This window comes from Ictalurus furcatus, chromosome 14 (genome assembly GCF_023375685.1).
Source record: "Ictalurus furcatus strain D&B chromosome 14, Billie_1.0, whole genome shotgun sequence".
Classification (NCBI taxonomy): domain Eukaryota; kingdom Metazoa; phylum Chordata; class Actinopteri; order Siluriformes; family Ictaluridae; genus Ictalurus; species Ictalurus furcatus.
The window spans coordinates 26,468,127-26,496,067 of NC_071268.1; the positions used below are offsets into that span (position 1 = coordinate 26,468,127).

Genomic DNA, 27,941 nt, shown 5'->3' on the forward strand with positions numbered 1-27,941 from the left:
CTATGTAACTTTGACACAATGCATATCTGTACTTGTTATTTAATAGCTACATGACGTCGTAATGGTGTGAATCTGTACTAGTCATGTTATAGCTGTGTAATTATGCGACGTTATGTATCACTGCTAGTTACTTTATAATTAAGGAACTTTGTGGCACTGGGAATGAGAACTAGTCAAGTTATAGCTACGTAACTTGTGGCGTTGTGAAACGGTATTTGTCACATTTATTCCATGTACCTTTGTAACATTGTGAATAGGTATTAGTCGCGTTTTATATATATATATATATATATATATATGTAACTTTGTGGCACTGTGAGTCGGTACAAGTCACGTTATAGCTACGTAACGTTGAGACAACGTGTATCTGTACTAGTTATTTAACAGCTACATAAGTCCATGACATGTGAATCTGTACTGTGAATCTCACGTAATAGCTATGTAACTATGCGACATTACGTATCAGTACTAGTTACTTTATAACTACGGAACTTTGTGGCACTGGGAATGAGAACCAGTCAAGTTATAGCTACGTAATCCGTGGTGTTGTGAAACAGTATTTGTCACGTTATAGCTATGTACTGTTGTAACGTTGTGATGCGGTAATAGTCACGTTATGGCAAATTAAACGATTTCGTTGTCAACTGGTAAGTGTGAGGTCACGTCTGTGTTTACTTTTGAAGATTACTGCAGGTACGTGCGTGCTCTGTAGTCCTCGTTTGCCTGTAACATCCTGCAGTATTTTTAGTTCATAATTTCAGTTACCTAGTGAAATAAAACAAAACAAAACAAAAAAAAAACGAATTTATATAATATATACGCAGTATATGAGCGACGATAATTTAACTACTAAACGGAACGAGAAAAATAGTTCCAGAACCTAAAGTTAATGAGATCCTGAAATATTCCTGTGGTGGAAATGCAAGTGAAGATGTGAAGATCTGGAGTGTGTTATGTCCACCTTCATGACTCTTTTGGGACTTTTGCCTTCACGTTAAACTGGCAGGAGAGATTGATTACAGAGTTCCTAATTACAGACTTTCATGATTCATAACAATCAGCCTCAGTTTGAACACACGTCGGGGCAACCTTTAGGGCACGTTTCCTTGTGCGTATTTCGTTCCCCGTTCCATTTTCTTGACGTTGTTTTAGTCTCCGAGCAGGGGTCAGGTAGAAAGGAATGGGAGAAGATGAAGAGGTCTCGGCGTTATATGTGAAAATATATCTAATGGAATAATGGGTTCAATATGCATACTTGAAGGAAACCATATGAAAGTGGCCGGACAAAGAACCTTCTGTGGTGCGACCACACCCCCTTTCCCCCCTTTTCCTCAGTCCCAGAGAGAGGGGACGAGCGAGAGCGAAACACTGAGAGAGAGAATGAGAAAGAATGAAACGGAGGATGAGAGAGACGGAACGAGAGAAAAGAGAGTGACAGGGAGGAGAGCAGGAGGAGGATCTGGAAAGCTGTCCCACACACATACACACGCACACGCACACACACATGCACACACTTCTACACAAGTGAAGCCCAGGAGAGTACAGGTAAGTCTCGTGTCTCCTTTGCTGATGATGAATTTGTTGTAATATCTTCACAGCTTCCTGCAACACCTGTTGAATTTTACTGGCTATATATCGAGGGTAGCCATCTGGGAAGAAAGCATGTGTTTATCTTCTGTGTGTATGTCTGGTGTCTCATAAATATTTTGCTCGGCTCATGGAGGATCTTCCTGACTACGCTGGAGATAAACAGGAGTTGCCGGGTGGCAGCTGTTCTCAGATCAGTGATAAACTGGAGCTTTGGGTCAGTTACTGTTTGTGTTTTTGCTGTGTCTGTTCTCAGGACAGGAGCACTGAGTATTAATATGTGTTCGTCTATGTGTGTGTGTGTGTTCTGCATGCTCATTCCTAGCCTAGCCCTGAGAAAACGAACAGTTTCTTTGTCCCGCCTGTGTGTGTATGTGTGTATGAGAGAGACACACACACACACAGAGAGAGAGAGAGAGAGAGAGAGAGAGAGAGAGAAAGTTGGCTCAGTGCCTTTCCTCCAGTCAGTACAAAGCACCAGATACTGTATATCTGCTTGGTGTGTGTTTGTGTGTGTGTGTGTGTGTGTGGGTGTGTGTGAGGTCAGTAACAGAACCAGGTACATTAGCATCTTGTATGTGTGTGTGTGTGTGTGTCTGTGTGTGTCACAGGTCAGAGCCAGGTACATTAGCATCATGACTCTGTGTGTGTGTGTGTGTGCGTGTGTGTGTCACAGGTCAGAACCAAGTACATTAGCTTCATGACTCTCTATGTGTGTGTGTGTGTTTCTGTGAATGGTGTGCAGTAACGGTAGAGTGTTTTTGTGTATAAGTTGCAGGCGTATCTTAGCAACCATAATGACTTAAACACTACAGCAGGCAGACGGTCCACTGAGCATCTGCTTCCGCTCCGTATCACCTTCATCACTCCCCTGTGTTTCTGTGCTCAATACCTGCATCAGTAAACAAGCTCAGGTCAAGCCACACTGGGGCTTCGGTCTGTCCCAGTAACGCTTTTCTTAATGTGTTCGGTGTAAACGTGTTTTAACGTGACGTACACACACCTAATAAGAGATCCAGAGCATGGACTCTGGACAGACATTTCTCCACATAAACACCACCTGTAAAGGAGAATTTGGCTGCGCTGGGTGCTTCCCGATTTCACACTGAGATGGGGGCGGAGTGAAGGAGTGTTCGGGTGTGTCTAAAAATGACTGACAAGAGGAAAATTCTGGACCTTTTTTTTCCTCAGGTTTTCCTCAGAACACTTAATCACGCAGTAGGGGTGGGCGATTAGACGAAAACATCACATCGTGATACACACTACAATATGTATCACAATATACAGGTAATGTTTAAAGAATAATTTACTTAAAACTTAAAATGAAGCTGAAAACGGTAAACGCTGTAATAATTTGAACAAATTCGAAGAACAAATACAAAATAACTTGTACAATTTGAAAAGCGAAAGAGGAAAACGAGAAAGAAGAAAAACGGTCTATAACATGTAAATAAACAGCGTTCTCTGTTTACGCCTTCAAACTTTTCGTTTACGTTTTCGTTTCGACATACTGGCACAAACCTCTCGCGTGGGCGGGGCTTAAGAGCGGTTTACTCCCATTGGCTAGTGAGATTTTGATCGACAGCTCGAGCGTCCAGCTGAGGATGATGATGGTGATGATGATGATGATGACGACGATGGCGCTCCGTGCCGCTCCTGAGAGCTCATCTTGAAAAAAAAAAAAATAGTCGTATGAGACTACCCAAACCTCAAATATTAATTACGAACGAATACTAAGCAAGTAAGTCATTTCCACTACAAAGTACTACTTTTAGAATTCGCACCACTGAAGTCTTTACTTCCTGGTCAGGGAGCTGTCGAGACAAATCTCACTAGCCAATGAGAGCAGAGTAAATTGCTGTTAAGCCCCGCCCATACATCACATCTGTGCCAGAAGGAACAGTTTGAAAGCGTAAACGAAAACTCGCAGATGGCAGCGCGTTCATAAACCACGATTAGCGGACAGGAAGCTTAGAAAACTGTTAACACAGAGCGCTGTTTATTTAAATGTTTGCCGCTGAGTTCAGTGTTTTCAGTTTCCGGGCGTTTTTCTTCTTTATGTTCCTTTCCTGAAAAGTTACGTTCTAAATTTTTGGCACGAATTTAATTCCATAAACAGGTAGCTACAGTCTGCTCTTGTTCAAAAAGGAGCAGCAGACTTCTAACATTAAAGATGTTTTATCAAGTTTAGGTTGTTTTTTTTTTCCCTCTCCTAATGTAGTAGTGTATAGTGTATATGTTTATTTAGGGTAGGTTAAGAAACACATCTTGGTGGCTTTAGTTCTGGCAGAATGAGCACATACTATACGTATACATATGTTCAATTCAATTCAATTCAATTGGATTTGTTTAGCGCTTTTAACTATGAATATTGTCTCAAAGCGGCTTTACGGAAATATATAAACACAGGATACGGATTTTAAGTGTGCGAATTTATCCCTATTGGGCGAGCCGGTGGCGACGATGGTGAGGAAAAACTCCCTGAGATGATACGAGGAAGAAACCTTGAGAGGAACCGGACTCAGAAGGGAACCCGTCCTCATCTGGGTAACGACGGATAGCGTGAAAGTAAAAGAAAGTTCATTATGGTGTTTATATGAAGTCTGTTTGTTGAACTAGTCCACTGTTCACTAAAGGAGACCTGAGTGTAAAACTGCATGTGGTAATCGCAGTCCCAAGGCCATCGCTGCAACCGTAGTCCCAGCGACCACAGCGAGAACGTCCATGTGGAATTGACGTCCAAAACCATTTCCATGCTACTTCAAGCGGTACCGTCCTCATCAGTCTCCAGGCTGCACTGCTTGGGGTCGTCGTCAGTGGCAGAATGTAGCCTCCAGTTGTTGAGAGCTCCATCCAGAGGTGGGGCATCAGGATGGATCAGGCACGGTTCATTCGGCAGGGCTGTCAGTTTGAACAAATATACCCGATGTAATCCCTTGTACAAATTTCCTGGAAATGTTCGCTTTGTTCTAAAACCGGGAATTTACTTTGTATCTGACATGCACGTAAGCTGTCTTGCTACTGGGGATGTGCACATTGTACACACTCTTATTAATAGCGTAATTGCTTCTTGGTTCTTTGTGTCCTTGCTTTTGCTCTTAGGTAGTATGCACCATCATCATTAAGCTTTTCAGAAGCCTGGATCTCGGCGCTTTGGTTATCTGTCACCATCACGGACAAGCCGAGGCATGCTGGTTATCACGAGCTCTCTGAACATTACCGGCAAGGAATGCCAGCTTTGCAGAGTAACCCCCAAATTATTTTTCGAGGCATTTACAGGTGCTTGAAAGGGGCTTTTTGTGTGTGTGTGTGTGTGTGTGTGTGCGCAAAGTGCGTGAGTCGGGCCATTGTGAATGCCTGAATGAGATCCAGGCCCAGCAGGCAGTAATGGATCCAGGAGATAAAAGCAAAGTCTGTCACAAACCACAGTCATTCACCATGTCGTCATACACACACACACACACACACACACACACACATAGACTATTACACTGTAACATGTATACTTTTAAATCAGCGATATCAGACAAGAGAACGGAAACATCGCAAATGGTAAAGGTGCGTAAAACAGACCTGTCCAAGTCATTAGCTGAAGTTAATGGGCTTGTATAGGCCGAGCCCTTTTGGCAGCGTGAATTCATGAGTGTGTGAATAAAAACAAATAGCTGGAGAGCAAACAGCTTAGCTCACCGCACAGACATGTATTTCTGCTTCACTAAACTGATAAGGCTCCAACACTCACGGTGAGAAATTACCTCCACTGTTTACCTTATCGCTTTCCCGATGGGTTCTGATACAAGAACGTTGGCGGACTTTGAGAAAAAGATCAACACTGCAGGTGCGGTTTTTACATTTAAGGATCTGCTGATTGAGATTTGAACCAGTCATATCGATTCATACCGTGATTACAGAAGGTTAAATCCAGAACCCTTGAGGATTCTCTGGCTTGTCCCGATCAATTGAGAACCCTTAACTATCCCAAGAACCCTTGAGGAACCCGTATCAATGGTGTTATAATGCAGACTGCATAATGCGATGCTGTCCTGGGGTCTTCAGCAGAACTTGAACACCAAAGTACTGTACAAAAGATAGAAATTATATCACTGGAATGAACAAAAATTAAGCAACAAACTCATTCAAACAAGACAAAGTGCACACCATGGCACCACGCATATTAAATTCATACACGCTACCTGATAAATGAGGGTTAAATTCGCCAGACGCAGGTTAACTCATTAGAAGGTAACTCTATCTGTGTGAATCTGCGTGTTCTATGTATGTTCCTGGTGTCCGAAAAGACAGGAACCGATGAGAATACAGTATGTTGAAGAAATACTGTATGGCGAATGAATATGTAGGGCATAACAGACGACGTTACTGCTGCCGTCTCATATGTCCAGGGTCCCCAGGTTGACCCTCGGCTTGGCTTACACCTTATATCTGTGTGGAGCTTGGGTTACACAGTCTCCCTGAGGGTTTCTTCTGGGTTCTCGGGTTTCCTGCAACCTCCCCAAATGTGTCAGTAGGTAGACTGGCGACGCTGAGGTGTGAATGAGTGGGTGAGAGTGTGTTTAGCCCATCCAGGGTGTATTCCCGCTTCACACCGCAACCCTGACCAGGATAACAGGATTACTATACGTGCTGTTATAGAGAAATAATCAATGACAGTATGAAGAGTTTGCGAGCGGTAATATGTACTGTGAGAAGAACAAATCCAAACGTTTCTGGATCCTACACCCTGGAATGGTGTCCATTTCTGGACACCATGAACACACACAGCTTCACACCTAGGGGTCATTTAGAGTAGATAATCCACCTACCGGATTTTGGGAGGTCAGCGGAAACCAGAGAACCCCAAGGAAACCCAGACAGACACAGGAGAACACGCAAAACTCTACACAGGCAGAAACCTGAGCTCAGGGTCGAACCAGGAATCCTGGAGACGTTCACCGTGCCGCCTTGAAAAATCCAAATTGTTGTCCAAATAGTTAACAAAGAATGAGGTAATGTTAACATTTGCTAGCGAATCTGTTTACACACCTATATAGGTCATTAGAAACTAGCTTTTATTTTCATTTTGAATGGTTCCATCCTTAACCGTAGAGCTGTGAACACAAACCTTGTTTAAAGATGTTTGAGTTTGGGTACCGAAACAGCCTTTGACCTTTGAATTGTAGGCTCAAAGTAATAAATGTTAATGGCTGCCATCAGTGGTCCCATCTCCTGATGGCATATCTCAACAAAGCAGCTGTTCTTCACTCTCTGACACCAGAGAGCGCTGATCTGAAGCCCATTGTGGTCGAGTGCTTGAGTCGATTGTCTTTTGCTTAGGGATTACGGCACAAAGAGGAGCTCCGATGCTGCTGTGTCTGATCTCACGAAACGCCGGAAGAACCTCACTCTCTCTAAGCTTTAAATGCTTTTAACAGGGTATGAAAAGAGGTGATCACGATAAACGTCATCTCCGTAACTCACGTGCCCTCAGGCTCAGGTTCGACAGGATACGGCAGACCACAGTGCAGGTTAGAGGTCATTTACGCCCCTGTGGATTGTTTTCTCTTTCTTTTTTTTTCTTTTCTTCCTCCCATAACTTGAAACTCTGCCTCTAAAAGCATGGATCTCTGCGATTAAGATTGATTAAATCAAAGGGCTTAGCGCTTTTCTGGCACATTCTTGGGACGCGTTCAGCTTTGGATTCGAAACCCTCCCTGCTTTCATGATAAGGGATAAAGCTTTGTCATGTTTCAGTCTTTAATTGGGCGACACCTTGTTCCTTTTGACCCCCCCCCCCCCCACCCCCTTCCTTCTCCTTGCTGTTAATCCAAGAGGAAATGTCTGTTGCATTGTGTATTTATTACACGAGTAGGAAATTCGTCCCGTTCTTTCCACTGGTAATTCAGTGGGAGTGGTGTCTTTCTAAAACGATGAAAAATGAATGCTAACATGTTTAGCTTAACACGACGCAGAGCCGTATTTGTCACACCCAAAGAGTTCAGATAATAATGCTTCCTGATACATCATGTACTATTGCTTCCTCAGTCTAACAGCTCATAACCCTTTCTGTTTTAGGTGGGAGTGCATTAAACGGAGTTCATCTCAATATCCTAGTGAAGTCAAATCTTCAGGCTCATTCTGGAGAAACCATCTGCTCAGGTCTGCTTCGTCTCATCGGACCTAATCTGAACAGGACAAATAAGCCCAACGTCGAGTCTGACACTGATTGAGAGAACACACAGGGTTTAACGAAGCCACCCAAGGAGACTTCGGTCAGTAATGTGAGAACATAGAGGGACTATTACAGCAAGTCGCTGTTTATAATAGGAACAGAAGGTATAAAGACTAATAAACCCTTGTTGAAATGGGAATTATTTGAACAGTGACACTCAGACATTCGTCTGACCTTTCCAGTGAATAGTGCTTTCATGCTCTAATGAAATTACAGCAAGCTACAGTACGTCACCTTTCTTTAGAGACATTGTTGGTGCGTGTAGCTTTTGAGAAGCGTGACCTGCCTGGTGGAGACTCTGATATACGAGCAGGGGAGTGTTTGGGGACTGAAAGAAGAAAGAAAGGAAGAGAAATGTCTGGATCGCCGAGGAAAAACAAACCCGAGAAAAAGAACAGTGGATGGTGTTTCGGCTTTTACCGGATCTGCAGTGGAGCACGTCGCAAATTGTGAAATTGCTTTTTGGCGGCTTTCCATTGGAACTGGTCCAAGGTGCATCTAAAGGAATCTCCCAGGATTTCGCTTTAGAGCTATAGTGTGTGGCATCGAAAGTAAAAGTGTATCTCTGTCTTGCTGCTTAACGGACTGTCCTCAAAAGGACTCAAAGGCTGAAGCTCTAAGTCAGATTTTTTTTTTTGTCGTTTTTGCGTTGAAAAAAGAGCAGCACTTGGAACCCTCCCTTCTGGCCATCCTGACCACCCATTAGGCACAAACCTTTAGTCAAGTCTAGGCACGCAGGAAAACCGGACCCTCAAGACCAAAAACCTTTGTTTTTTTCTTTTAATCCCTTGAAGTAGCCACTCTTGAGCAAGGAGATGGAAAGAGGACACGACCCAGTCAGGAGAGGGATCAGCTGGGCTGGACACGGTACCACGACTCATGGTACCACGATCTCATGTGAGGAAAGCACAGACAGGACCGGAGCTGATTCCTGGGAAAAGGAGAAGAACAACTGGGTCAAAGCGAAGCCTCTGCTGACCTCCAGCACTGGTCGCCCAGCGCGGAAAACAAGTAAATATTTACTTCAAGTTTCTTGTTTATTACCGCTTAGATGGCCAGCTTGCAACACGACAAAATGCCTTTGTAACGAAATACAGGTTCGGTCGAAACATGGTTGGTCTGTTTAGGACAGAATAGTAGGAGGAAATCTATAGTACTTACTCCACATCTGGCAGAATCTTTCAAAACATTCCGAGGCATTTATCTCAGTTTCGGCACTAGTGTAGTTAGTGTGGTTTGCCTTTTACGTTATAAATGTTAAACTGGTGCACTGGAATAAATCAGATCAGCGATCAAAAACATGCTGTTTTGTTAAAATAAAATGGAAGACGTGTAGAACGCGATGGAAACAAAACAAAACAAAACAACAACAAAAAAACAATGGGTTAAGATTTTGCCCTGGCAAATGTTTATTACGTCACTAAGAAAACTTGTTTGGAAAACGGACTTCCGGTCTGGATTGCTTGTTTGTGTTTGGACGTCAGTCATTTTATAGACGCGATATCAGATCCTGGGGGCGGAGCTTCGTGAACACCGACGGGACATCATCTTGAAGGGAAAAAAAATAAGAGAGACTAATCTTACCTAATGCATTTTTAACATCAAGATGATATGGTCCAGTGCTGGATTTCTTCTAGTTTCCTACAGTTGGATGGATATGTCATTATCAGCAAAAAAAAAAAAAAAAAGTCACATGTGTGGTTGACAGGAATGCGGACAGAGAACAGATCACCATCCCCACACCCTCGCTGGTCAAACTTCAGAGCTTGTTAAATATTAACATCTGTTTCCTCGTGGCCGAAAGGCACATTTTCTGTTCTGTAATGCTGTAATGGCCCTCAGTCTCCCATGCCGCAGAACCGCTGACCGTAATGCGAGCGCCAAAAAGAGTTAGCTGGAAGGAATCGTGATCAGGAACGCAGATGGACGCTCGCCTTCGACGCATTCACGCTTGCGTGGGTGTCGTGCAGATGGGGAAAGCGTTAAACGCAGCCCTGCGTCATACACATCGTGCAGCTGTTATCGGACAGCTGTGATTGACAGCTGTTGTATTTCACTCTCAAGTCAGTTGCTGAGTGTAACATGAGGGATGTGAAGAAGAATAGATCGTTCATGTTATCGTGTTAAACTGGTCCAAGGCAGTTTCCAGAATAAAGTGACAAACTTAAGCGACGGGTCTGAGAAAACACATGCGTAAACACTCTATTTCTCCCTCGGTCCCTGGCTCCTCGTTCTATTTGGAGTAATATGTTTACACAGTGTAGCATACAGCATATAAACCTGTTGTGTTTCCCAACTCCGTCTCATGTTTTGGCCTTTGTCCAGACTTTTAAACACATTAAACAGACCCGACATTTAGCCAAGCGATTCAGAAAAACAACCCCGACCTGGCTGCTTGACTTAAAGTGAACGGGACTTTAAAGGAATGTGTTTCTAATTATGAGTCAAACCCCTCATAAGTGGAATAGTCCAGATGAACCGAGTCTGTTTTCATAAGCAAACCCTGGTGCATCTGAGAATTAGATCTTAGATTAGAAAATGCAGAAGGAAGTAAACATAGCGACATCTGATTCACAGCTGCATCTTCTCAATTTAGCTTTGTTAAAGTAAAGTTAGATTTTTTTCGTGTTTAGGAACGCATGGGGAAAACCCTAAGTAACATTTCTTTTTTCTTCAACTTTACACACACACACACACACACACACACACACACACACACATACATGTGGAATCCTGTGGGAGTGGGTCTGGTGAAGGACAACATCCGACAGGATAATCTGACCTCTGATCCTTAGCCCTCAGGCGGCAGTGCTCCCAGTGCTCCGTTTTTAAGGAAGAGTTCTCCCTCCACCCACATTCTAGACTGACTACTGCACCACTGCCTAGGGCTCATAGAGTTCCCTCCCATCACTTAATCTCTCTCTCTCTCTCTCTCTCTCTCTCTCTCTCTATCACACACACACGCACACACACACTCTCCAGGCCCTCTTCACTTATCATCACTGTGTCTCACCTGTCTCACCATTACTTTCCAGCTCTCTCTCTCTCTCTCTCTCTCTCTCTCTCTGTCTTGCTTTCTCTCTCAGAGGAGGAAGTTCCTTTCCCTTCCTGAAAGCTTCATGTGAAGTCAAGTGGCACAGAGTTAAACAACTAATCACTGCAAACTGCTGCCATTCAGTCTATATCAAGCTCTTAACTCTGGTAGCTCTTAAGCAGGAACATTAACCCTCAAAGGCTCAATCTCAGAGTCGCACTGAGTCCTGTTTCCTGTGGGTTAAATCGGATGAAACCGCCTGCCGAACAAATAGATGTAAATGTAAATCCCAACCCTAACCCAAACAGTGATAATCCCAAGAATCCTGGGATAGAATCCTTTCTATCCAATCATTTCTAGCTGTATTTAACCCTAACACTTATATCACAACCCCAACACTTACATTAATCCCAACAATTAATCCCATTAATGCAGAATAATCCCAATCCCTAACCAGCTCTGTGTCCTAAATATAATAACCACATACCCATCTCTCATACCCAACACTAATAATCTCAATCCCAACCCCATCTCTAAACCCTAAGTCAAATCATCTCACTCCCATCTCTAAACCCTAACACTAATAATTCCAATCCCAACCCCATCTCTAAACCCTAACACTAATAATCTCAATCCCAACCCCATGTCTAAACCCTAACACTAATAATTCCAATCCCAACCCCATCTCTAAACCCTAACACTAACAATTCCAATCCCAAGCCCATCTCTAAACCCTAACACTAATAATTCCAATCCCAACCCCATGTCTAAACCCTAACATTAATAATTCCAATCCCAACCCCATGTCTAAACCCTAACACTAATAATTCCAATCCCAACCCCATCTCTAAACCCTAACACTAATAATCTCAATCCCAACCCCATGTCTAAACCATAACACTAATAATTCCAATCCCAACCCCATTTCTAAACCCTAACACTAATAATCTCAATCCCAAACCCATCTCTAAACCCTAACACTAATAATTCCAATCCCATTTCCGAACCCTAACACTAATAATCTCAATTCCAACTGTAACAATAACAATCAACCCCATTTCTAAACCCTAACTCAAATAATCTCAATTCCGTCCAAATCTCTAAACCCTAACACTAACAATCTCAATCCCAACCCCATCTCTAAACCCTAACACTGACAATCTCAATCCCAATCCCATCTCTAAATCCTAACTCAAATAATCTCAATTCCATCTCTAAACCATGACACTAATAATTTCAATCTGAACTCTAAACCCTAACAATCGCAATCCCAACCCCATCTCTAAACCCTAACACAAATAATCTCAAATCCATCCACATCTCTAAACCCTAACATTAATAATGGCAATCCCAAACAAAACTCTAACACGAATTATCTTAATCCCAACTGAAACTCTAAACCCTACCACTATATATCCTGATCCAGTCACTGCACTAATCATTTTAATCCCATCCCATTTTCTAAACACTACAACTAATAATCTTAATTCACACCCTAAACTCTATAACCTAAACCAAATAATCCCAAACCCACCTTTAAACTGCAACTCATAATCTCAATCCCAATTCTAACTCTAAACTCTTAACACAAATAATCCTAGCTCTAAACCCAAATGATATAATCTCTGTTTCCTAACACTAATCCAACTCCAAAATCTAATGTTTATAATCTCAATCCTGACTCAAACTCTGAACCCTGACTCTAATAATCCCAGTTCAAAAATCTTAATCTGACTGATTTTATTATAAGTATTTTATTTTATTTTTTATCACGTATTATACAGTTGACACATACGGTATGACACATGCAGTGTCGTACAACATGCTAACGTCACACTCTGATCTAAAAACCAGACGTTTATTCCAGTTTGAAGTAATCCCTAATCTTGTGAAATTAGAGTCGAATTCCAAACGGGTCCCTGCTCCCTACATAAGTGCACTACACGACATGGGATGGGACGGGATGCAGACGCTATCCAGCCTATGAAAGGGCACTAGGTTTAATAAACAGGACGTATTAGAGATGGAGTGAGAAACCGTTAAAAACAGCAGCAAGACGAAACACGAGCCGGGCTCGCGCCGCTGAAAGAGGGCGTGAGCTGATCCGCGAGCTCACTTAAAACTGGAATATAACCGGACACGGAGCAGTTTAGATCAGACCAGAGGAGAGAGAGAGGGAGAGAGGACTCATCGAGAGTGGGGGACTTTAATCACGGTAAGGGAAACGAGTCTGTGTGTTTGTTTTCTCTCTCTCAGTAATATCTCTTAGTTCGTTAGTTAGTGCGCGCGCGGACAGGAGAAAATAAATAAATAAAAATCCGTTAACTGTTTAAAAAAAAAAGAAGAAAGTAAAAAGAATCATGAATAAAGCTGTGAGTTCAGAGAGGTTTATTCCCCTCGAGGTGCTGAATAGAAAAGGCGACTACTTCTGTTTAATTTATCCAATAAAAAGCAGATGTAGTTTTTCTCTCAGTGGGTGTAGAAGAGTTAACGGTCATGTGAAAGCTGCGCGTGAAGTCAGAGTTAGAGATGAACAGAGAAGGTCTGAAGGTCTGAAGGTCTGATCTCTCAGTGAACTTCTCCATGATGGTCTTCTTATAACTAATGTTCCATATTCCTCAAGTGTTACAATGTGCACTGTAGCTGTCCGTCTGTCTGTCTGTCTGTCACTCTGTCTGTCTGTCTCTTTGTCTGTCTCCCTGTCTGTCTGTCTTTCTCTCTCTCTGTCTGTCTGTCTCTCTTGTCTGTCTGTCGCTCTATCTGTCTGTCTCTCTCTCTGACTCTTTGTCTGTCTGTCTGTCTTTCTGTCTCTCTTTCTGCCTGTCTCTCTGTCTGTCTGTCGCTCTATCTGTCTGTCTATCTCTCTGTCTGTTTCCCTGTCTGTCTGTCTGTCTTTCTCTCTCTCTTTCTGTCTGTCTCTTTGTATGTCTCTCTGCCTCTGTCTGTTTCCCTGTCTGTCTGTCTGTCTGTCTGTCTGTCTTTCTCTCTCTCTGTCTGTCTCTCCCTTTGTCTGTCTCTCTGCCTCTGTCTCTCTCTGTCTGTCTGTTTCCCTGTCTGTCTCCCTGTCTGTCTGTCTCTCTCTTTGTCTGTCTCTCTGCCTCTGTCTCTCTTTCTGTCTCTCTGTCTGCCTCTCTGCCTCTGTCTCTCTGTCTGTCTGTCTGTCTCTCTCTCTCTCTCTCTTTGTCTGTCTCTCTGCCTCTGTCTCTCTTTCTGTCTCTGTCTGTCTCTGTCTGACTGTCTGTCTTTCTCTCTGTTTGTCTGTCTTTTTCTCTGTCTCTCTGTCTCTTTGTCTGTCTTTCTGTCTGTCTGTCTCTCTTTCTGTCTCTTGTCTGTCTGCATGTCTATCTCTCTGTCTGTCTGTCTCTCTCTGTCTGTCTTTCTGTCTGTCTCTCTCTGTCTGTCTTTCTGTCTGTCTTTCTCTCTCTCTCTCCATATGTGTGTATGTCTGTCTAGCCCTCTCTGTCTCTCATTTCTTTTTTATCCATCTGTCTTACTATCTCTTTTAATTCCCATATCTTTCTCTCTCTCTTTCTCCCTCTCGCTCTCTTTCTCTCTCTCTTTTCCCTCTCTCTCTCTCTCAGATTCAGGGCTCAGAGTGAGAATCTGAAATATATAATCCGTCTTTTCCAGTTCAGTTCGATTCAGCAAGTTTTATTAACATGACCGTGTACATGTAGTCATTAATAAACATTAGTGTAGTGTTCGTATAAACATGCTATAACAATAGGAATAAACATGTTATAACAATAGGAATAAACATGCTATAAGAATAGGAATAAACGTTATAAGAATAGGAATAAACATGTTATAAGAATAGGAATAAACATGTTATAAGAATTGGAATAAACGTTATAAGAATAGGAATAAACATGTTATAAGAATAGGAATAAACATGTTATAAGAATAGGAATAAACATGTTATAAGAATTGGAATAAACATGTTATAAGAATTGGAATAAACATGTTATAAGAATTGGAATAAACGTTATAAGAATTGGAATAAACGTTATATTAGTGTCCAATATAATTTTTCATTGTTTCTATTTTCCTCTGTTTATCTCTGCCTAGTCAGTGCCCTACATCTCTCTGTCTCCCTTCTCTTCTTTTTACATCTCTCTCTCTTCCATTCTTGCCGTCTGTCCTTCTTTGCTTCAGTTTGTCGCTCTTCTGTATATTCTCTGTATATCTCACTCTCTCTGTCTGTCTCTCTTTCTTGCTCTCTCTCTCTCTCTTTCTGCGTTTTTCTTCCGTCTCAGATTTCTTGCCTTTTTTTCCCTTCTCTCTCTCTCTCTCTCTCTCTCCTGGTTTATGGTTCAAATTAACACCCTGAAATACACCATCTGTCTCTCTCCATCACTTTCACTGTTTTTTTTTTTTTTTAAATTCGGTCTCACTCTGCCGCTTCTTAATTTCATGTCTCTCTTTCTCTGATTTCTCTCTGTCCGTCTCATCTTCTCTCTATTCTTCTGTTCTCTCTCCTGTTTAAGGGATAAGGGGGACAGTACCGATTAAAATACACAGGCTGTGTGTTATCTCTGTCCGTCCCATCTCTTTTCATTTCTATCCGTCTTACTCTGTCTCTTTCTCTTTCATTGTTTTTGATGTCTCAGATTCCTCTCTATCCATCCATATGGTTCAGGATGAAATATGAACCCTGAGCTCTCTCTCTCTCATTCTCTCTCTCTCTCTCTCTCTCTCTCTCGCTCTCTCATTACTCATTCTTCCCTCCTGTCTCACTCTCTCCTCTGTGCTTCTCTCAATCCCTCTCTCCATTCTCTACATTTTTACATCGCTCCTAATTCTTTTCCGTTCTCTCCTGTTTCTGTTTATCCATAATTCCCCCCCTTTCCATTTCATCTCTTTCGTTCCGTCTCCCTCTTTCTCTGTTTATGACTCACAGTTTTTATCCATCACTTTCCCTCTGTTTCTGTTCATCTGTCTGTCTGCACTCTATATCAAATTTTCCTTCTCTCTCTCTCTCTCTCTCTCTCTCTCTCTCTCTCTCTCTCTCGCTCTCTCTCTCTGCGTATTTATGAAAGAAGTTGCCGTATTTGATGCAGAAACCCCCCTGACCCTGCCTGAACCTACTCATAAAGACTTCAAGGACAGATTTAAATGCGCCACTTGGGTTTTATCGCGTGACATAACTCAGAGTTTCTCTCGGACTGACAGAGGCCCTCACACGCCGTCCTGCCACACATCCCGTGCAGGGGTTTAAGGGATAAAAGCTTCACCTCCCACAGAGCTACATGCACAGTCAGTTAGAGCCCTGTAAAGGAAACAGACTGAGTTCGCACTGAAGTGTTTAACGACGTTTAAATCGCCAATATCCTCAGGTCCGTCACTTACTCCGTCCACAGTCAGGTCTCTCGCAGGGTTCTGCAGCTCAGGATGGCACTCAGGGCGGGAAGATCATTATAAAGATATTTTCAAGGTGCCTGTTTGATTTCTTTTGTTAAATTATCCATCCATCCATCCATCCATCTTCTATACCACTTATTCTTCAGGGTCACAGGGAACCTGGAGTCTATCCCAGGGAGCATGGTGCACAAGGCGGGGTACACCCTGGACAGGGTGCCAATCCATCACAGATGGACACTCACACACCCATTCATACACTACGGACACTTTGAACACACCAATCGGCCTACCGTGCATGTCTTTGGACTGGGGGAGGAAACCGGAGTACCCGGAGGAAACCCCCGCAGCACGGGGAGAACATGCAAACTCCGCACACACAGGGCCACGGTGGGAATCAAACCCCCAACCCTGGCCCTGGAGGTGTGGGGTTCGTGCTAACCACTAAGCCACTAATAATATTATTTATTATTATTATTATTATTATTATTATTATTATTATTATTATTATTATTATTATATTGTTATTGTTATTATTATTATTATCATTATTATTATTATCATTATTATCATCATTATCATTATTATTATTATTATTATTATTATCATTATTATCATTATTATCATTATTATTATTATCATCATTATCATTATTATCATTATTATCATTATTATTATTATCATCATTATCATTATTATCATCATTATCATTATTATTATTATTATTATTATTATTATTATTATTATGTAACATTGGGCTGCATAATAATTTCCTCTAATTGATCTAATTTCTCTCTCTCTCTCTCTCTCTCTCTCTCTGCCTCTCATCTCTTTTTTTCCTATTTGTATACCTTCTGTCTATCTCTCTTCTGTCTCTTCAGCAAAGAAACACAAAAATCACTTACATTGTAAACATTATATATATATATATATATATATATATATATATATATATATATATATATATATATATATATATATAAAATCAATCCTAACAAAAGAAAAATGTTTTATGTATGTTTATATGTAAACATTTCCAATTCAGAAAAAAATTCTTTCTTTTTTTAATTCCAATCTTTGCTGTTTGTTACAGGATCGGATATCCGATCTGTTTTCTCCGATGTCTGATCCACCATGTTTTCCTGGTATCGACCTGATAACGATAATTATTTGTGTCTCGTTGTGTTTATATTTAGCGTTTTATTCAAAGATTTCAATTTATTCAAAGAAGGAATTAGGGGTTGGGCGATATGACAGAAATATCACACCATGATACCTGAAGACAATACTTTGATACACGATATGTATCATGATACTGTATATCATGAAGTATATCGGTTTGTTAAGAAGCCTCCAGCAAAACTGTAGCGTTGCGTTAACAGAAATCCCTGATCCATGATACAGTATTTAATAATAATAATAATAATAATAATAATAATAATAATAATAATTAACTTTATTCTATTAGCGCCTTTGAATCAGCTTCTCAAGGCACTTTACACAATAAAAAATACACAGACGAAAAGACAAAGCGTACAAAAAACAAAAGAACAGACTTGAGTACAAAACACATAAATGTTGAACATTTAAAAATATATATTATTAATTTTTTTATATATAAAAAACAGAAAGAAGAGCATTTAACACGGCAGAGAAAAAATAAACATAAAAATGTCATTTTAGGATTGTTGCATGACACAAGGAGGTTGTTTCCCAAAAACGGCACTCGTTAAAAACAACAACAGCAACAACAAATTCCAGTTTTTAAAAATCTAAGTTGATACGTAGAGTCTGGCACAAATAACCAAAAACTAAACACTTTTTTTTTTTTAACTTTAATGAATTAATTTTTTAATAAGTCTCAAGTGATTTACAGCCTTAAATTGATCGTCCATGAGCGTTGACGCTATGCATGAAAGGGTGAACAGTATGCATGTGAGATTATTCAGATCTTACAAACACCAATGAAGCCTGTCACAGGAAGTGGGAAGTGCAGACGAACGCTTAAGATAACATTGAGCTGGATGAGATTATAGTGAAACCAAATTCTGGAGGTCACCGCTGAAGGAATTGTAATTGCAGTGTGTGTTGTGTGTAAAGCTGTGTCAGGACACTGGCGCAGCTGGGTAAATGCGTAAGGCCTCGGTGTCTGGGAGCGGATGGCTCAGACCCGAGCGGGGAGATTTCTCGGCAGTTCAGGAATGCTGAGTGAGGGAGTGGAGCCGCATGCTAAAGGAAATACTTTGTGCAGCACGGAATAGCAGCTAGACAATAAACCACTGCCGTATTCAATAGAAAGATAGCTATCTGACATCCCAAGCTGTTAACACAGGCTCATAGTCTCTTACAGTGTTGTTATTCGTTGTTATTTATTTTGGTATGGCAGAACATGCTAATAATTTCTCCTTATTTCGCCTAAAATGTGTCGAAAGTGTTTATTTTCCACATGTTTCCTTAAGGAACCCGAGTTAGTATTGAACATGTGGCAGCCAAGGGTTATTACGTCATAAAATGTAACAGCCAATCAGGTACATAAGCAAGATACAGTACATAAGCAGGCCATGCTTGTGTTATTTCACACATGTAGGGCTGGGAACATCTCCAGTTTGTATTTGGGGCGGTTGTGGATCAGGTGGTAGAGCGGGTTGTCCACTAATCGTAGGGTCGGCAGTTCGATTCCCGGCCCACGTGACTCCACATGCCGAAGTGTCCTTGGGCAAGACACTGAACCCCAAGTTGCTCCCGATGGCAAGTTAGTGCCTTGCATGGCAGCTCTACTACCATTGGTGTGTGTGTGAATGGGCGAATGAGAACCAGTGTAAAGTGCTTTGGATAAGTGCGCCATTTACCATTTATTTATGAGTGCCCATTTTACTGGGACCTCCATGCGAATAAACGTGTTCAATGAAGAAATAACGGTATGATCTTTTTAAAACAAGTTGTTCGTTGGCTGTTTCGCCAAATTTAGCGTTTTGTATCAGTTCATTGTTCAAGGGATGTACTGTTCAGTGGAGCCAAGCTGAAATTGTCTTTAACACACAGAGAAACTTGCTGTGAGGCCATGCTATTAGGATGTCCCATATGGCTGAAATACAGGCAAATCCCAAATTCTCATGACAGTAATGAAAGAATAATGAAAATAAAGACAGCGTAGGAGTCCCCAGGCTTCCATCAGAGACACTCTAATGCAAAACAGGACCGAACCAGGGTATGTATCACCCTGGGCCGGCGCTGTTAGAGAGCGGCTAATCAGAACCACATGCTGCAGGAACAATTATATGGGTTTTAAAATAGTATATAGCTCACCAGGATCATGAATAATCAGCGTTTGGCGGTTCACAGTGAGCCGGACATTTACAAGCTTTGCTGAGAAACACCTCACACAAAGCTCCTTGTTAACTAAAAAAAAAAAAACCCTGTAAATTTGCATCTGGACTAGACCATGCGCGTCAGGCATAAGTGATGAAGTCATTGTACAGACATAGTATAACATCTTATTTTCTTTTCACTGCATTGCTCTTCTGTAATTGCAGATCTTGGCCGGAGCGCCAGCTTGTCGGAGAACGAGCTGAAGGAAGCGAGGACACGAAGTCAGATTATTGCTGCACAACTGACTGTGCCGTCAAACCCCAACTCCCGAGGCGTCCTGCTCTTCAACCGCCGCAGAGAGAGAGTGAACGCCTTCACACTCGTGAGTGTTGCTGGAGGAGGAGAAGAAAGCCACCAAGAGTCCCACGATGAACCCGACTCACCTCCTCCAAGTGCATTAACATGGAACAGGGAGTGCTCGACTGACAACCAGATCAAACACAGAAGAAGCGAAACGCAGCTCCAGTCCAGGCCGACTGTCGTAACACACAGCAAGGGACGTAAAATGGAGGTGGCACATGAAGTTGGAGATAGTGTTCAAGAGAGGCATTTTCTCCCCGTAAATGATAAGGATGAAGAAATTCCTGAGCATGGAGAGGCAGGGAAGGATGTTGGTGACAGTAGTCCTGCAGTTCCTAATCCTAACCAAGAAAGAGAGCAGGAAGTGAAGCTAAATGGGGCATATGAAAGCCCTTCGGAGGCTCTTAAAGCCATCCCAAACAGAAGCCACAGCACTGAGACCAATAGTAAAGCAGATGACTCGGCATCGAAGCAGTCGTCCATCACAAACAAGACAGCTCGGCCTTTTTTCTCGTCTGCGGTGGTGAACTTGACTGGAGCCAGCAGCCTCTCTCCAGACATCCCTCTTGCCCCATCCTACTCCACTTCACTTCCAGGTCAGAATGAACCACCTGCTACTGCATATTCGGGCCAAGAACCTCCAACTTTTGTGAAACCGGCTTTTGCGGTATCCTCCAGACAGATGTTCTCCCCTCCACCTCCAGCTCCTTCATACCCAACCCCTCCGCTTCCCGGCTACATGAGCCTACCTCCGTCTATCCCATCTGATCCTCCTCCACCATCCGCCATGTCTCCCCCTCCATCACCTGCCTACTACACTCACTTGACCACACCAAGCTCCACCTATGTCCCTCAGCTGCTCGCTGACAGGAGTTCAGTGACGCCCAGTCGCACGGGCGTCCTAGATGAAGGCCGAAGTAGGCGGACTAACCGCAAGTCGATGTTTACGTTTCAGGAGAAGCCAAAATTAGCTCCGAATCCTGAGCTCCTGTCTCTGGTCCAGGGAGCAGATGAGAAGAAAAGGGGCAGAGGACAGGCAGAAGCACATCAGGAAGAGGAGCAGCTGGCTCTAGGGGCAGAGGCCTCCAATTTTCTGGTCAAGGATGAAAGTGGTGTGGAAGAGGCTTTAGTGCCAGAGTGGGCCTCCACACTGAAAAGCTCCAGAACTCGAGCCAGGGTAGAGCACAAGCCTGAGCAAGCCCTGACCAATGCATCCGGCAAAGGAGCAGAGCTGTTTGCCAAACGCCAGACCAGAATGGACAAATATGTTCATGAAAATGCAGAGGGACTTAGATCACCTTCTCCCACCACGTCTCTGCCTCCCTCATGGGTGTATCCATCAAACATGCCCGGTCGCGTCAAGGCCATGATTAATGCCTCCAACGTCACCACAGAGATTTCCAAGACTCTCCAAGCCCAGCACGCCACACAGAAGAAGAACATGCCAGCAAAGGCACCAGTACCAGCTCCGGTCCTGGAGAACCCAACATTGGAGAATGGCTGCACCAGAGTGGAAATGGAGCTGTCCCGCCACCAGCCTTACCAGCTCAATTCGTCACTGTTCATCCTCAACCCAACCAAGAACCCTGTAAGCACTCTTCCCAAAGCAGCACCCCCTCCCAAACCTGTGGTGATGAGATCCTCATACTCCAAACAGACCTCTCTTCCATCTACCCCTATCCCAACCCAGTACGACTCACACGCCTACAGGTCGGCCTATTGCTTCTCCCCACCCATGATGCCTCTGGAATCGGTGAGCAGGGCTGTGCCCACCCCTGTGTCAGGTTTAGCTCCTGAGCGTATAACTTCTCCTCGGTCGGTCATACAGGCACCCAAGCCCACCTTCTCAACCAAGAAAGCTGGGATTACCCCACAGGTGTGGAAGCCATTTTTTCGCTTCTAGTCTATTTCTCGTCTTCCAGACCTTCCACTGCTTTTCTTCACTCTGTATTCTCGACAGACTTAAGGAAAACATGCACAGAGACTTAACAGGGAATAACTGAGCTCCTTATGTAGTTATAGCTGATGAGCAGTCAGAAGAAATGTCAGGAGTGGTTCCAGGAAAATGAAGCAGCTATAAACGCTATAGATTATTTTCACACTGAGACAGTTTATTATTCTCTCCAGGCTCCCAAGATTCCTCCGGCCCCTGATTAAATGATGAATTGCATTTAGCGATAGTTTATTTTCCCAGTTTGGCATGGCGAAGCAATAACCATCAGGTGGTCTTGCTGAGAAATGCAGAAGGGTTGGTCATCAAAGGGACATTTCAAGTCTTGTGGACTATAGCTCCCTCTAAATTTGCATCTTATTTTAGGACGTGTCATTAAATAAAGCCTGGGCAGTTCCGTCAGCGTAATTTAAATATCTTTTAGCTGAGATGGCAGCATGTTTTCTTGCTCTTTCTTTCTAGAATTCTAGGTTACCATAAGCCGCCAGGCTCCTCTTAAGTACTTAAGCAGATGGTGTTTCTTGGTTTATGATCTACGATTTGTAATTTAATAAGAGCACACAGACACGAAAGAAGGAATGAGCATACGCCCTCGACATCTCTTAACTGTCTACTTGTAATTATGCTGTGTGGTTGTTTGTGAAATGTAGCTGCAGAATGACAGTTTTAGTCTAGTTTTAATAATGCAATGAAGCGACAGGTCCATATAAAAGTTATTTCTGCATGTTTATATGACTGGAGACAGGCAGCGTGTTGTCTTGCAGGATTTTCAGAACAGTTAGGTTTTAGGTTGACTTGAGTTGCAACGTGTAGTTTCTGCTCTCATTTTTTTTGTATTTCTTTTCTTCTCTCCTTGATTAAAGCACAACCCAACATGCACTCTATGGATTCTTTCTCCTTTTCACAACGTTTTAATATTTATTTAACATCTGAATTGTGTTCAGAATCAAAATCTACAAAAAACGCTTACGAAAACGATTTAAAAGCTTGAAACGATGTGATTTTAGGTTGAATCATAGTTCTCGGTCATAGTTCTCATAGCTAAACTGTTAGTACTGTTAGTACTGTTGAAAGTACTTCAAGACGAGTAACTGGTAAAGCACTAGGGAAGAACTCTTAACTACTGAACTACCACTTACACACAGGCCGACCCTCGGCCTTGTCCTCATACGATGTAAACGTTTTCTGGAGGTAAAAGTCTACTCGACAGACTCTTCAGAGCAAATGAATATCTCAGCAAAGGTTAGTAGCATTGGCTGTCTGCATGCTAGTAACCTGAAGAGGACATGCATGCTCACTTTGCAAGAAAAAATAAAACAGAAGACAGCCTGCTATTTTTACCTAGAATGCTCCAGGATATGGATATGTTTGGAGTGTATAATTAAGGGCTTCCTAATCCTTTTAATACATTCAAGCATGGTATATGGTTGGCATGAACATTAAGCTGTATTTGACCACATGGTTTTTTGCAACAGTATTTTTTTTTTTGTGTACAGATTGAGCCAAGTCTATAGCTAAAATAAACAGGATTAAACTTGCAAGAGTAAATATCAAGCCCTTCGTGAGTTATTTTCAGTCAGTTTGTTCAAGAAGGAAGATACTGAAATGTGCAGTGACCTTTTAGGACTGCACAGAGCGATGACAGCATTGGCTTTGCTTGTTCATTATCAGGCAAGCTGGTCCGTGTTGTACCTGTGGGTTGCTGTGGTATTTGCTTCCACTAAATTACTAAATCTAACTGTTTTTGGTCTCGCTTGCATGTAAAGGACTCGAGTCAGATAATATATGTTTGGTTAACAGGAACAAACCCCTTACAAAAAAATACAGCAAAGTTACCTATTTATTCTGACAATAACTTTATTTTTTTCACCATCAGGCCAAGGAAGAATCTCCAGTTGCACCACAGTTCAACAGCCCCAATAGCCCAACACCTTGGACACCTAACCTGTCCCGCCGCCTCAGCAGCACTGATAGATCCCCAGGTGCCGTGTGGACCCCCAGCAGCCAACGCAGCTCTCTGGTCACCTCCCCACCACCAAGAACCATCCATAACCCAGTCAACGCTGTTCCCTCTTCACCACCACCAAGGTCGACCCATAATTCCATGACCTGCTCCCCAAACTCAGGCTCTATTCATAACCCAGTCACTGCATCTCTACCACCACGGCCTATTCAGAACCCCATCAGCCCTCCCCCAACCCCAAGATCCTTCCATAACCCAGTCGCTTCATCCCCAACTCCACAGTCCATCAGCTCCTCCCCAACACCAAAACCCTTCAAAAGTTCTATCTCCATCATCTCATTGTCCAGGTCCACCAATAACCGCACTGCCACCACTCCTGTATCTCCACCTTGGGAAACCAGGTGCCAATCCCCCAGCCCTCTTCAAGACACCAAGGCCAATCACCGCCTCCTAGCCAAGAACATCATCAACGCAGCAAAGCGGAAGAACAGCCTATCGCCCGGGGCTCTAAGTGGCCATGGTCTCCTTATGTCTCCAGTGAGCAGCACCATTTTGCCATTTGAGACCAAACCTCCGAGTCCCTTTCAGTCTCGCTCGCTAGTAGCCCAGTCACCCACATTCACCAGCCCCCCACCCACCCCCACCCAAATAGTCCGGTCCCCCCTGCGCCTCTACACCACTCGCTCGCTTACTGATTCAGATGCCTCGTTGGAATCAGAGGACTCTGGAATGCGTTCCCCTGGGGTCCGTAGCCACAACACCTGCCCTCGTGGCTGGTCTGGAAGTTTGAGGCTCAAAAGAGGTGGAATGTCAGAAGACCTGTAGGTTGTAGACCTATAATGAAGAAAGAACTTTGTACTTGAGCTTGGACTATCCAATGGAAAAGAACAGTGGTCATCAGTCATACTTACCTATCAGACCTACTTACCTATAGAATTTTATTTGCAACACTTGATTCAGCTACACCGCCTGCCTACGCTTTTACCATTCACAATGAATTTTACCATTCAAAAAAAACAGAAGGACAAGAAGAGTACAAGGGGCCTAAAGAGATTACACAGATTCTAGAATAAGTTTCTAGAGTGACTGATTTCGTTTAAGACATATAAATATGACAACTAACAAATGTTTCAGACTTGGCTCCGACCTGAGTACCTCAGGCCAGTCAGTTGGGTTGGTGACCGCAAAGAGAATGAACTACAATCGAGGGACCACAGAGAATGGACAGAAAACTTGACTACAATTTAGGGCCCATAGGACATGGACTACAATCTAGGAATAATAGAGAATGGATGGGAGCAAGAACCATAATCTAGGCATCCTAAAGAATGAATAAGAGAATGGACTACAGTCTAGGGGTCCTGGAGTATGGACGGAAGAATGCACGACAATCAGAAAGCGGATAGGAGAATGGACCACAATCTAGGGATCGTATAAAACATGGACAGATGAATGGATTACAATCAAAGGATCCTAGAGAATGGACAGTAGACTGGACTACAATCAAGGGATCCTAAAAGAATGGACTACAATCTTGTAATCATGGAGGATGCCTGAGAGAATTGGCTACGAAATGGAGCAAGACTGATTCCAATTTTATCCCTATCATTCCAAAGTGGCCTTTATATTCTGAATGTAATGCTGGGGGAGTTTGGGATTTAATCAACGCTTGTGTTGTGTGATGTTAATCTGCTTGGATCTATGAAGCATTAATGAAAAAAAAAACCCTTTTATTCTCTCAATCAGTGGTATTCAGTCTCAGTCTGGTTTGACTTTCTGCATGCATTTTTCGTGTGCCACACTCGATTCCACTCATGATGGACTTGGTATTGGGAATGAGTGGAAACAGGTGTGTTGAACGAAGTCAAATCTGTGCAATAAAAGCGAATCCCAGGCCCGGCACTGAATACCTCTGCTTTTATTGCCTTGCACCTGACTGTTTGTTCTTTTGACAGACTGCACATTACATCTACCAAAGACTTTCAATGGCTTCTGGTGACCAAAGAAATGTTTGACATGCGAGTACCTTCGAAGCAGTGTTATATTTTCTCACTTTCTGCATTTTGCCTCGTTGTCTTTTTTTTTTTTCCTTTAGTGTTGATTTTGGATCATTGGAGTGCAAAGGTATGTAGTTTACTGCCAGTGTTTGCCGTTTGACACGAACACAGAAGGAATGGATTGGTACAAAGTGAGTGAAAGTCATTTCTGAAAGGGTAAAACTCCGGAGTGTTTTGTTAAGCCGAACCGATTAGGTTTAACGGCATTGTTTACGTCCGTGAATTATATTATGTTCTATAAAAGCAGTAACCTGATTAGTAGCTGGCTTTAAAACACAATTACTGAACTGCGGAGGAGGACGGAGATTCGGCATTTCATCTAATCCACAATTTAGTGTATATACCCTCTTGCTTTTACCTAAACAGGAGGTTTATAGTGTTGTAATGGAAATAAGAAGGGCAGTAAGTGTGCAATTTAAGGAAAGTAGATCTGTGTCTAGAATGAAGCATGTTGGAATTTGTGAAAAAGGTAGCGATACAGCAAACGCGTTGACAAATGTGAAAAACGTCACAGACGGAACAGGGTTCTGTAATTTACGTTACTTTTATTTCAATGACCAAATTATTTCCGTTTTAGAAGGCAAAGGAAAGTAATGGAAGGAAAAGAGATGATCTTCTTAGGTTGTGTTCAGAGGTGGACAAATCATAAATTAACTCGCCAGCCCGTCAGGACATGTTAAAGCACCCACTGAGGCTAAAAGGTAGCTAATGTAATGTAGAAACATACGGCCAGCTAGTTAGCTAGTGAAGAATAATCTGTACACGCCTAATCTGTAATTAATCCCCGTGTCTCGGCTGAAACGTGTGGTGCAGCAGGCCGTGCAATTCTGAATTTATATATATATATATATATATATATATATATATATATATATATATATATATATATATGAATGTGCTATACTTAGAGCTAAGTAAGGATTGTTTTGTGAGTACGTCAGTAAGGAATAGGGATTATCGGTAGAGCGAGCACCACACCGAACACTCTCTCTCCCAGTTAAGACGATCTTATCTATGTGAAGCTTTTGGGAAACTCAGCCATACTTGTCCTGTAAAAAAAAAAAAAAAAAGGACAAGGAATTTGCTTGTCCTGGAAGCCCGGGCTAGTGATTTGTCCACCGCTGGTGTGATTTCAATACTGTATAGTGTCCATTCCATCTAGTAATCACGTAATCACGTAATAGATAAATGACTTTATTTGCAAAAGGATGACGTTCAGATTGTATTTTTTATCCTTTAACGTCATCTGAAGGAATACTTCACGCAAAAACCATGGCCAATGAATGTAGATACAATTATCACGATGCATCCTTTTCCTAATGCTAACTGACTTTCGTTTGTTAATAGAAACGCCGACTGTTTTGGACGAGGTTCCTTTAATTGAACAGTTTCTAGACACCGAGAGCGTCTTAGAGCTTGAACAAGCACATATATTCGTTTATTTTTAATTTTTTTTAAATATGCAAGATCACTTTTTGCACTGTTTTTTTTTTGTTGTTGTTTTGTACTCGGAAGCATGCAGGGGACACATCCAGTGTAATACAAACAGATATTTGTATAAACTGCGCACTGTCTCGTATCTCGTTTCCCGTTTGAACTGTACGCGGTGATGACAGAGGTAGACGTTCCTCACAGCAAACTTCCGGCGGTGTGAAAAACGTAGTATCCCATCCTGTCGAGCGCTGCATCTCATTATAACACATGCAGAAGTGATTCTTCTCTGGAGTCGTGACACTCTATATTGGTACATCAGCAGATTTCTGAGTCGTCACTTGCACACACGCCCTGAGTGACAGGAACACCAGCTGCAGGGTGTCTTGGCACCTTGGACCAGAATATCGTCTCAGCTTTTCAGCCCCCGTAAAACCAACCCCAGCCTTCATATGCACTTCTTCTAACAGTTAGTGTTTATTAATTTTTATATATTTTTTTTTCCATCTTGGTATTATGGCTATGCAACCAGCATCTATTTTTGCTTTTATAAATGCTGTGTAATTTATAAATAAATAAACTTTTTTTTTTTTTTGAAAGGTCAGACTTTCAAATATTTTCTTTATTTGCCTTTTTGAATCGTTTTACTTCGTGTAATATCAATC

At 42.4% G+C, this 27,941-nt stretch overlaps 1 protein-coding gene across 2 annotated transcripts; it reads left to right on the forward strand.

The window, feature by feature from the left end:
• Window positions 1–1,362: 1,362 nt before the first annotated feature.
• Window positions 1,363–27,875, forward strand: LOC128618688 (synaptopodin). 2 transcript variants are annotated; one of them, XM_053642436.1, is made up of 4 exons: window positions 1,363–1,545; window positions 7,657–8,824; window positions 19,739–21,750; window positions 23,702–27,875. In XM_053642436.1, the coding sequence occupies exons 2-4, from the start codon at window positions 8,629–8,631 to the stop codon at window positions 24,611–24,613; spliced, it is 3,120 nt and encodes a 1,039-aa protein (XP_053498411.1). In that variant the 5' UTR covers window positions 1,363–1,545; window positions 7,657–8,628; the 3' UTR covers window positions 24,614–27,875. The 2 variants fall into 2 exon arrangements, with proteins under 2 accessions (XP_053498411.1, XP_053498412.1); XM_053642437.1 differs by lacking the exons at window positions 1,363–1,545; window positions 7,657–8,824 and adding an exon at window positions 12,618–13,062.
• Window positions 27,876–27,941: the final 66 nt, after the last annotated feature.